We start from the raw sequence: 11481 nt of genomic DNA, 5'->3' as shown, positions 1-11481 counted from the left end.
ACAAAAAACAAAACAAAAAAACCCCCACAACCCCCAAAATTAAAAATAAAATAAATATAAATGAGGCTAGGCATGGAGCTCAGTAGTAGTGTGTGTGCCTAGCAGACCCTGGAGTAGTTCCTTAGCACCAAAAAAAAAAAAAAATAATAATAATAATAATAACAACAACAACAACTAAGATGTATTTGGCAGGATAATGTGGAGGTAGAAATGATCCAAGTATAGCTGGGAGTGGTGGCACATGCCTGTAATCCCAGCACTTGGGAAGCTGAGGCAGGAGGATTGTCATGAGTCTGTAATCCTAGCACTTAGGAGGCTGAGGCAGGAGGATTAGCGTAAGTTTGAGGCCAACCTGGGCTACACAGTGAGTTCAAGGCCAGCGTGAACTACATAGTGAGACCTGGTCTCAAAAAAAAAAAGTAAACAAAAACAAAAAAGCAAAATATGTTATATGCATGTGCAAATATATCAAAATGAGACCCATTATTTTCTAAGACCAATAGGCACCAAAAAAAAAAAAGTTTAACTTGCTCATTCAGGGGAAAAAGAGAGTATACAGTCTTACTTCATCATCAATTTTCATCTGGAAATCTTCCTCATTTTCTTCTTCTGGAGCAAAAAAGGACTTTTCCCCATAGCCAGCATCCTGGAAGAGAATTCCATACATAAAAAAAAAAAATCAATTGAAAAACACAAACACAGGTTTATACAGAATATCAAAGCATATTCTACAAGGAGAATGGATTCTATAAAGTCGCCACTGTATCTATCACTATTGCACATGCTTAGGCTATGGGAAAATATACTATATCGCCACACTCCAAGGAACTTAACTGATACATGGATAATTAAAGCCCATAAAAAAACTAAGCAGAGATGCAACAGAGCTATCTTGTGCCACCCTAGTTGGACCTTTTCTATTTTGGCCTTGTAAGGATATTGTCCTTATCCAAATCACCTTTCCAGCACTCATCATCATCATCTCTGCTCACTTGGGAGGCTGACAAGTACTTTCTCTACTTTTATGCTTGTCATGTAAAGAAGAGATTAAAGTCACCACCCAATTGGATGAACAACCATTTTCAAAGCAAAACAATATGCTTTAAGTCCCTCATTAAGCCTTCCCACTGACACTTAGATACACTGCTGTTTCCCCCAGAATTGATGTACACAGAAAGTACCTCATACAGGTTGAATACTAACTGGTAATAATCTAGTCACCTTCATCCCTAAGCCAATGAAAAGGAGTTTTATTTAACTCTGAAAAAACTCACAGGCACAAGCAGTGTCTAAAAACAAGGTGCTCACCTTCAGTCGCTGCTCTGCAGCTATCATGCTATAATAAGCACAGCACTGCTCTGGAGACACCATAGCTCTGATCTCCTCTTCAGTTGGTAATCGAAAATCAGACTTCAGCACCCACCAGTTTGAGTCCATCCCTGGAAAAGATATGCAGAGTTCTCAATTCTAAAGGCCCTGACATTCACTAACAGTAGCAGGAGAGCAAACAGAGACTGAATTCAGGCAATGCCCTAGATACTAAAATGCTTAGCCACCGTTAGCATGACTGTCTGGCCAAGCAAACCCCCAATGCTAGGTTTCCTACATCTTATATACAGACATCCAACAATCACAATGAATTTCCCAGTAAATAATTACCAAAAAAGTAATCAAAGCCTCAGTAATTAGATTTGCTACCTTCTCCTTTTTTCCCCCCCAGTACTGGGGATTGAACCTAGGGCCTTCACACTAAGCTACACCCCAAATCCTTTTCTTAATTTTTATTTTTGATACAGGGGTCTTGCTAAGTTACCTAGGATGGGCTCAAACTTGCAATCCTCCTGCCTCAGCCTCCCAGAGTGGTGATATTTTAGGTGTGTGCTACTACTCCTAGCCCACTACCTTCTCTGTTTAACAGGTATTGATTTCTGTCTTTTGAGTTCCATGCTTATCTTTTAAGGGAAAGCCATAATAATTTTTTGGAATAATGCTGGTCACAGTGAAGACCTGTGCGTTTGAAGTCAGCGCATAGCTTTAGCCTCTTCCGGATGCTGCTTTCTGAATGTGAAGGAAAGGCTTTTTTTATATCTTCCATTCGAATCCGCCTTGGTCGATCTTTACTCTTCCAAAAGAGGCGGTAAATAAAGACCTGCTCAACAAACAAATGTATTTTATTAGGTAAAGGATAAATCTATTTTATTAGCTGCCCCTTCCCCTGCTAAGTTCCAGTGTGTTTTCATCTTTCCTAATGTGCCCCCAAATTCACACACCTTTTTCACGTGCATCCTGACCACCCTCAAAAACTCCCATTCTTACCTGTAGAAAGTCTCGAATATGTGTATTGGCTCTTTTGGAGTTGGGCCCAGGAACTTCAAATAAGGGGCACTGCTGGCCAACCACAAATATATCCACTAATTCCCGAATATAGTAACCCTGTCTTGTCCGAATGATCAGAAAGTCTGTTTCTGGCATCTTATGAAGGTAAATTGGAGCACGAAAAAGGTTGTTCTCAAAGGCCTAACAAAAGTAAAAGTATAAAAATTACATAGAGAAACCCTAAAAAGTTCTGTCAACTAATGAGAAAGGAAAATCAAGCTTGTTCTCCATCTTCATCGGGCTGTTTAATAAGGTCTACCCAATAAATGGATTATCATGTGGATTATCAAGCAAAATTAGACAATTTTTTACCCACTGTCTTTTAGGGTATTTGAGAATACAGGATTTTAATTCAGATGAGGCTACCTCTGCCATTCACTGTGTGAAGTAGGATAAGCTATTTAGCATCTCTAAGCTAAATTCCCCATCTACTAAACAGAAATAACTTGAAGTGCCTACACCTCGCAAGATTGCTATGAAGATTATACATGAAAATCACATTTATAGCTGGGTGCACACCTGTATTCCTAGCACTCAGGAAGCTAGGGCAGGAGGATCACTGTGAGCTTGAGGCAAGCTTGGGCTAGATAGTGAGCTCAAGGTCAGCCTGGACTACACTGTGAGACTTTGTCTCCAAAAAAAAGAAAATCACATTATAAAAAACAAGTACTTTGGCATGGTAGCACATGCTGTAATTCTACCACGTGGAGGCTGAAGGAGGATTGCCACAAGTTTGAGGCAGCATGGACTACACAGTGAATTCAAGGCCAGCCTGAACTACATAGTGAGACCCTGTCTCAAAAAATATATATATATACATATATATATACACACTATACTACCATAACCCCAGCATAGTCCCTGACACAAAACAGTAAGATCAAGTATTTACCATATACAGTATTGAACAAATCAGCAAATTAGTTAAAAAAATTTAAAAAACAACTAATGACGTAAAAAGTGAGATATAGAAAACAGATTAAACAAAGAAAAACACAGGACAGCAGAACATAAATATTTGAGCTAGTTTTATCAGAAGCCTGTAAGTCTAAGGAAAGTTTTCCCAGAAAAAAATCATAGAGTGGACAGAAAGAGGGAAGATCATCACATGGGTGGGGAAAGAAAAGTTCTATATGTGGAATGTAAACAGAAAAAGAATCTTTAAGTGACTACAAAAATAGTCACAAAAAGAAAAGAATGGATTATTTAAAAACCCCAAAAGAAAGTTACAGGGAGAAGAATCCCAAGAACAGTATAAGACAATAATTAACACTTGGTAGGAGGGATTAGCAATGAAGCTCAGTGGCAGAGGGTGTGCTTTGCATGTTCAAGGTCCTGGGCTCAATCCCCAACTCCACATTATACACACACACACACACACACACACACACACACACACACACACACACACACACGCCCCTAGCAGGAAGTGGAATACAGATATAAAAAGATAAAAAGGGGGCTAAAGAAAAAAAAAAAGAGTAAAAGAAAAAAAAAGAGCTTTGCAGATGCTTTAGGAGAGTAAGCAATAGTGACAGAAATAAATGAGGTATGATAGTAAGGGAAATGGTTAAGCTTGCCAAGAAAAATTAATTAGAGGAAAGAAAAAAAGGATAGCACTTGAGAGTTCCTCACATTGTTTTGTGGGCCTCTATACTTCCCCTTAAATATGTACAAGCTGTTACCAAAGGACCTCTATATACCTATTGGAACAAAGGAAAAAAGGCATTTCAGTATAGCAGGACTGTACATGGTAGAGACCAAGTATGGCTCAGAGATGGGAGCATAGCTCAGTGGCAGAAAGCTTGCCTAGCATGTGTGAAGATCTTAGCCTGATCTCCAGCTCACCAAAAGCAAGCAAATATGGGCCAGGGATTTAGCTCAGTGGTTCCACCACCTGCCTCGCAAGTGCAAGGTCCCAAGTTCGATCCCTGGTACCCAAAAAAAAAAAAAAAAAAAGCAAGCAAATCTGAGTCAATACTCACAAGATCACAAGTAATTACAATTAAAATGGACCAATTTTATACACAGGATTTAACCATGCACAGATTACATTATTAATCCTAGGTTTACTTCCCTATGCCACCCAGATATTACTGGGATTGCCAGGATGTATTTTCAAAAGGTTATTTTATATGTAGCCTAAGAATAACACAATGGGGGGGAACAGTTTTAAGAAAAAGATTTTAAAATTTTTTTGGATTACACTGATCTACCCAAAATTGATATATGAACTGCATCTCAATCAATCAGAACTGGTTCTTTCTGGACTGACTAGCTCATCTGTCCATTTCCTTAGAAAAGAGTAAAAAGATGAACAAATTTTTCACCTGTAGCAACTGTCCAGGATGGAGAGAGCCCAGGAAAGGAGATGTATGGCAGTAAACAGTTTCTCCATATTTACAATCTGGGGCTCCAGGATCTTTTCCAGGTTTCTTTGAGAAACACAGCAAATTCAGTTACTATCATGAAATATAATCAATAAGCCTACACGTAATACTCCATGAGTACAGCACTTACTAACATTAACTACAAAGATACCACTCCTCTCAAAAAATTTATAACATAAAAGACAAAATACACATTCACAGATTAATGCTAAATAGCTATAGCTACAGCTATACTAATAACAAAGAATTTTGTGAGCAGAGACTCACCCGTTTATAATAGTTTTTTATCTTTGTTGCCATGCCAACTTGCATCATTAAGGGTCCATTTTCCTCACTGTATTCTGCAAGAATAAGATCTCCATCTTTGCCTGTGAGGTCCTGAGGTGTGCGCATAAAAAACATCTCTCCACCACCTGAAGCTTGCCTCTCTTGTTCTCTCATCTGTTTAGGAAAAAAACCCCAAAAAACAGTACAGCTCCTGACAGTAATTCCACACAGATATCATAAAATCTGAGAAAAATACACTAGAAAAACATTTTTCAGTTTCATTGTGAAAACTTCCAAACACATTAGTAAAGTTGAAAGAACAGTACTATGGAGGGAGAGGAGTGGAAGCAGAAATTTAAAAAATTAAGGTGTGGGCCAGGGATTTAGCTCAGTGGTTCTACTGCCTGCCTCGCAAGTGCGAGGTCCTGAGTTCGATCCCCAGTACCAAAAAAAAAAGAAAGTGTGATAAGATGTGAAAATGTGTTCCGTATAAGTACCAATTCCCCATAATGAACGATTGCAAACATATACTAAAAAATTTTAGAAATTACAATAGTGCTATGAACACCTATTATCCCATTACCTAGGCATAACTGTTTATACTTTCCCTTATTTATCTATTACAATCTTTTTTTTTCTTTTTGGTACCGGGGATCAAACTCGGGACCTTCCGCTTGCGAGGCAGGCAGTGGCACCACTGAACTAAATCCTCAGCCCTATAACTATCTTCTTATGGATTCTGCTGTAGCTTCTTTTTTTTTTTGCTATAGCATTTTTTTGTGTTTTGTTTTTTGTTGTTTTTTTTTTGGTACCGGGGAATTGAACTCGGGTCCTTGTGCTTGCACAGCAGGCGATGAAACCACTGAGCTAAATCCCCAGTCCTTTTTGTGTTGTTTTGTTTTTGGGTTTTTTTGGTACCGGGGATCGAACTCAGGTATTTGCACTTGAGTAGCAGGTGGCGAAACCACTGAGCTAAATCCCCGGGCCTGCTGTAGCATTTTTGAAAACTGTTCTCATCATGACACTTTAAGTACTTTCATATGCATCTCATAAGAATAAAGACATTCTCCTAATAACCAAATTAACATTCTATTACATCTAAAAAACAGTAATTCCTTAATATAATCTAATATCCAGTACATTTCCCTGACTTCTACCACAATTATCTTACAACTGCATTTATTTCTAACCAGGATTAAATTATACCTTGGCCTTCTTTTTGATGTGCTTTAGCAAAGGTTGAACTGAGTGGGGACCTGGCTGAGATAGTGCCCCAAAGGAATACTTTTTCAGAGGCGGGCGATGGAACTGCCGGAGTTTGATGGGTCCCATGTGGGTGGGAAAGAAGGGTTGTCGTAATTCCACAGCAGGAATTGAGTGCTGAAACAGGAAATAGAAAATTTAAAATTAACCCAGGAGTACCTGCCTGTAATACCCCAGCTCTTGGGAGGCTGAGGCAGGAGGATTGCCATGAGTTCGAGGTCAGCCTGGATAAAACAGTGAGTTCAAGGCCAGCCCGAACTACATAGCGAGACCCTGTCTCAAAAAAAAAAAAAAATTAAATTAAATTTAAAATTAAATACTAACTCCAGCCCAGGCAAGATTTACCCATATTCTCTATCAAAACAAAAGAGTGGGTCCCCGCCACCAGAGAAAAGATGCTGTTTGTACCTGAATAATATTCCCTCCGAAAGTACCTCGAAGACCCTGTTGCTTGGGGTAGTAGTACTCATCATTGGAGAGATTCCATGGATCTTTCACTACTGGCTGAGACATGTTCTAAAGATAGATCATCAAATAAACCTTAGACTTCCCTTTTCTATTACCTTTCTTTGTTCTTCTAATTACCAAGCCCCTTTAAACAAACCTGCTGTGGTTCCTCCTTGATGACTCCCGTTTTCCCTAAGAGAATTCGACTCTTCTTCAGAGATGATTCTTTCTTACTCTCCTTGGAGGGGGAATTTGAAGTGGCCTCCTCTTTCTCATCAGGAATCTCTGTGGATAAACAAAAATGACTTTGGAACTGCTATTCCTGAAAATTCACATTTTCCACTAACAGCTTTGCAATTGCAAACTATACCTCTCATCCTACCCTAGACACTTTTAGTCCATGATTCACTCTAACAACTATATGCTTGACATTTTTTTTCCAATACTGGAAATTGAACCCAGAGGTGCTTTACCATCAAGTCTCACTAAGTCACCCAGGCTAGCCTCAAAGCTGTGGGACTCTTGCCTCAGCCTCCAAAGTGACCACATGCCTGACATTATCTTTTTTATTAGTACATGTCTGCAACACGTAATACATAATAATACATAATGAATGTTGACACATCTTTGTATCATATCTTATTCCTTTTTTCCCTCACCTCCCTCCATCTCAAGATCCCCTTTCCATTTGCAAAAGGTCTATCTCCCTGTTTCCTATTATCTTTTATTTTGCTCTTTAAATTATTTATACTTTGAGCCAGGTATGGTGGTGCACTCCTGTAATCCCAGCACTTGGGAGGCTGAGGCAGGAGGATCACTGTGAGTTCGAGGCCAGCCATGGCTTTGTAGTGGGTTCAAGGTGAGCCTGAACTGCATAGCGAGGCCCTGTCTCAAAAAAAGAAAGAAAAGAAAAAGGAAAAAGAGAAACCATATATTAAACTTTTGTGTCTGATTTATTTCACTTAACATTATCAAGGTGCATCCATCTTCCTACAAATGACCCAAATTTATCCTTCTTTTGGGCTGAGTAGTACTCCACTGGATACCACATTTTCTTTATCCATTCATCTGCTATGTATATATAAGCCACTTCTACTCTGACATCTTAAAGGTTCTACTTTCTAACATTCCTACATGAGTTTTTCCCTCAGCAATACACAAATACTAGAAACTGACAGCCACAATTCTGCTCTCTCAAAGTAGCACCTAGAAGTTTCTAATTTTGTCCTCCTCGAATCCTTCTGATTTCCTCCTGCCCCTTGACATCAGCAGCAAGCTGTCAAAGAGGGAAAAAGAGAGCCAGGGATGGGAGTGTAGCTTAGTAGTAGAATGCTTCCCTAGGCTGCTCAAAGCCCCAGGTTCAATCCCCAGTACCACCAAAAAAAATATAAAGAAAAAAGATGGAAAAAGAACACAGGCTCGCCGGGGATTTAGCTCAGTGGTTCCGCCGCCTGCCTCACAAGTGCAAGGACCGGAGTTCGATCCCCGGTACTGAAAAAAAAAAAAAAAAAAAAGAACACAGGCTTGCCAGTAACATACCCAAAATGAGGTTCTCATCATTGGGATCAAGAGTTAAAACAGGAGGTTCCAACAGCCGGGGCATGGCCTGAGCATCCCAAATGATATTGTCCTCCCAACGTCCATACACTAGATCCTCATTATCGATGGGAAAAATGGAGTACCAAGGTTTGTCATCATCTAGAGTGGCTGCAAAACCTAGTCAAATAAAATAAAATGTAGTCAAAACAGGAGGAATAAATAGTAATAGACAAAACATTTATGTCCCCTTCAATCAAGGTTCTAGCAAAGAGAAAAAAAGAACAAATGTTAGCAGTTATTCATGTAGCTACTGAAAAGGAATCTACTAGATAATGTATTTCCTTTTAAAAACTGTTGCTAGCCTGGTATGGTGGCCCACGCCTTTAATTCCAGCATTTGGGAGGATGAGGCAGAAGCACTGCCATGAGCTGGAGGCCAGCCTAGGCTACCTGGTGAATTCAAAGCCAGCCTGAACTACATAGCAAAACTCTGTCTCAAAACAAACAAAAAACATTGTTGCAGACAAAATGCTCATTGCAATATTGTTTAAAATAGTCAAAACGTGAACAGCCTAAATGTTTAACAAGGGTCTGGCTAGCATATTAATAGGATAAAAAATTATTAAGAATTAGCATCAGGACTAAGATCCAAACATTTCACTATCCCTCAGCAGCCCAAAAGATCACAGCCAAGGCGACTTAGGATGACTGAGATGAAGGGTAGTATGCTAGACAGAGTTAAAACAGATGGATACCTTGTTGAACATTGTAAGCCATGGCATTTCTAGTCATACTGGAAGGAAGCCAGCCTGCCAGGCTCGCACGCTGAGGTTTTGTCCCTTTGTGTTTGACATCTTCACCATCCCAAATGATATCATCCTCCCAATGTAGCTGTGTCACCATCAGGAAGTTTTCATCTGCCAGAAGATCAGTGCCATTGCTTTCCTCAAGTTTCTTATATTCCTATAGAAGTAGGATACGAAAGGAACAAACAACAAATCCTTGATCAATGGTCTAAGTTCCCTCCAAATCTAACAGACACATGAGACACATCAAAAGTGGTGCTTGGCCAAGTTCAAACCCATCCTTAACAATTTAGCAATACAGTGAGACTGTCTCAAAAACAAAGTATAAAATATAAAAGGTCCAGATGTATACCTAAAGTGTACCAATAAAATGTACCAATAAAATTAAAAAAACAAAAAAAGGTCCAGAGACACAGCTCAATGCAAAGGCCCTGGGTTCAATCCCCGATACAACAATAACAAACGTGGTGTTGATTTTACTTGAGAAAACCACCTGGTAATGGAAGACTATCTGCCTCTTCTCCCACTCCTAACCTGAACAGCACTCATTTCACAAACAGAAGCCTTAAAATGGGGCCTCGTTACCAAGGTAATATACTACTACCAAGCAAAAGGTTTAGCCAGCTAAATCTACCAAAGAAACTCTACTGAGTATGTTTCCAAATAAAAAGTTAATCATTAAGCGATAGAGCCCTGGGCATAATGATGATTCCCTTCTTCCATACCAGTGTTGCTCACCTCCATCATTCTGCATTTTACCACAGGTTCATGTTCAGTCTTTCTCAGTTTGAAGCCATAGTCAAACCCACTGCCATCTTCAGGGACACCTAGCATATCGTACCATAGTCGGGCAGGCCCATAACGCCACTCAGCCACTCTTGGTTTGGTATCTGTCACTTTATCTGTATCTCCAGTCAATTGGGAAAACTTGGACTCCACAGGAGCCATCATTGTGATCTATAACACAGCAGAAAAGCAGAAGGGGGGTGGGTGTTTCCCTGTAACTGATGTCCTAAGGCTATAGGGGAACTAACAATGAAGAGGGGAATTTTTATTTATTTATTTAAATTTTTTTTGTTGTTTTTTTTGAGACAAGGTCTCACTATGTAGTTCAAGCTGGCCTTGAATTCACTTTGTAGCCCAAGCTGGCCTCAAACTCATGGTGATCCTCCTGCCTCAGCCTTCCAAGTGCTGGGATTACAGGCATGTGCCACCACACCCAGCCTGAAGAGGGGAATTTAAGAGTATTCTTGAAAGAGAATCTTTCTCTGGCGGTAGAATATAAAAACATGGAGATATATGAGGGCACATTCTGCCTATTTTCCAAACCTTCCTATTCAGCAGTGTATCACCATCTGCACCACTCTCATTCCACACCCTTACCCCCTGCCAAGTACTGTACTTCTAACAGGGAAGAGACAGCCACTGGAATTGACTCATGATTACTCATTGATAATTAGCATAGAATTTGGCCTGCAAATGTGGTATTTCCAATTTGACACAAACTAGGGTGACCCTTTTTTGTTCCTTTGTAGGCCTTAATCCCAAGTCTCTATTTTACCTACTTCATCATCAGAGAGACATTGCTCTGGGGGTGGTGGAGGAGCGTAGTCATAGTTCCATAAAGACTTCTGGTTGACTTCTGAGTCTACTGAGCACTCCACCTCCTGGACCTGCTCTTCTTGCATCAGCTCACGGTGTTTTTTCTTCCTCTTTCTCCGAGCACTCCGCCAAACAGATGGGACATTCTTCCCTGGTCCAAAAAGACGTAAGAAGCGTAATACCTAGAACACAGGACACATTACTATATAAGAGAGTCAGTGTCAGCTAAGAAAACAGCAACATTTGGGGTTCAAAACTCTCCTGAAGGATCCAATCAACAATAGAGGGGGAATCAAAGAGTATACATTCAGACTTCTAATATCTACCAAAGAAGTAAAGAAGTAGCCCTTAAACCGGGCTTCGTGGTGCATACCTATAATCCCAGCATTCTGGGAAGCTGAGAGAGGAGGACTGCAAGACTGAGCAATTTAGCAAAACCTTGTCTCAGGGCTAGGCATGGTGGTGCATGCCTGTAGTCCCAGCACTTGGGAGGCTGAGGCAGGAGGATTACCATAAGTTCAAGGCCAGCCTGGGCTATATAGTGTTCAAGGCCAGCCTGGACTATATAGTGAGACCCTGTCTCAAAAAAACAAAACAAGGGCCGGGGATTTAGCTCAATGGTTCCGGTGCCTGCCTCGCAAGTGCAAGGTCCCGAGTTCGATCCTTGGTCCTAAAAAAACAAAACCAACAACAAAACAAAACAAAACACCTTGTCATGAAATTCAAAATAAATAAATATTTTTTTGGTACCAGGTATTGAACTTGGGTTCTTGCGCTTGCAGGGCAAGTGGT

At 40.1% G+C, this 11481-nt stretch overlaps 1 protein-coding gene across 11 annotated transcripts in view; it reads right to left on the bottom strand.

Annotated features, from left to right (window-relative positions):
• The window catches only part of Taf1 (TATA-box binding protein associated factor 1), a 129145-nt gene that overhangs the window by 69291 nt on the left and 48373 nt on the right, over window positions 1-11481 (bottom strand). For 10 of the 11 annotated variants that reach the window (XR_015451035.1, XR_015451034.1, XR_015451036.1 and 7 more), the window contains 13 exons: window positions 10653-10871; window positions 9826-10044; window positions 9037-9244; window positions 8283-8459; window positions 6901-7028; window positions 6705-6812; window positions 6240-6413; window positions 5034-5207; window positions 4707-4811; window positions 2317-2517; window positions 2008-2149; window positions 1309-1439; window positions 566-646 (listed from right to left, as the gene is read on the bottom strand). Coding sequence is in view for 8 of the 11 variants with exons in the window: in XM_087210522.1 (XP_087066648.1) it covers window positions 566-646; window positions 1309-1439; window positions 2008-2149; window positions 2317-2517; window positions 4707-4811; window positions 5034-5207; window positions 6240-6413; window positions 6705-6812; window positions 6901-7028; window positions 8283-8459; window positions 9037-9244; window positions 9826-10044; window positions 10653-10871 (2067 nt within the window). In the remaining 3 variants the exon portion in view is untranslated. The remainder of the gene's footprint in view (window positions 1-565; window positions 647-1308; window positions 1440-2007; window positions 2150-2316; window positions 2518-4706; window positions 4812-5033; window positions 5208-6239; window positions 6414-6704; window positions 6813-6900; window positions 7029-8282; window positions 8460-9036; window positions 9245-9825; window positions 10045-10652; window positions 10872-11481) is intronic. The other variant, XM_087210520.1, reaches the window with a different exon arrangement.

The sequence above is a fragment of the Heterocephalus glaber genome, unplaced genomic scaffold (genome assembly GCF_053883595.1).
Source record: "Heterocephalus glaber isolate CG9 unplaced genomic scaffold, H.glaber_assembly_v1.0 deba00001145, whole genome shotgun sequence".
Classification (NCBI taxonomy): Eukaryota; Metazoa; Chordata; class Mammalia; order Rodentia; family Bathyergidae; genus Heterocephalus; species Heterocephalus glaber.
This window is presented reverse-complemented; position numbering and strand designations above follow the sequence as displayed.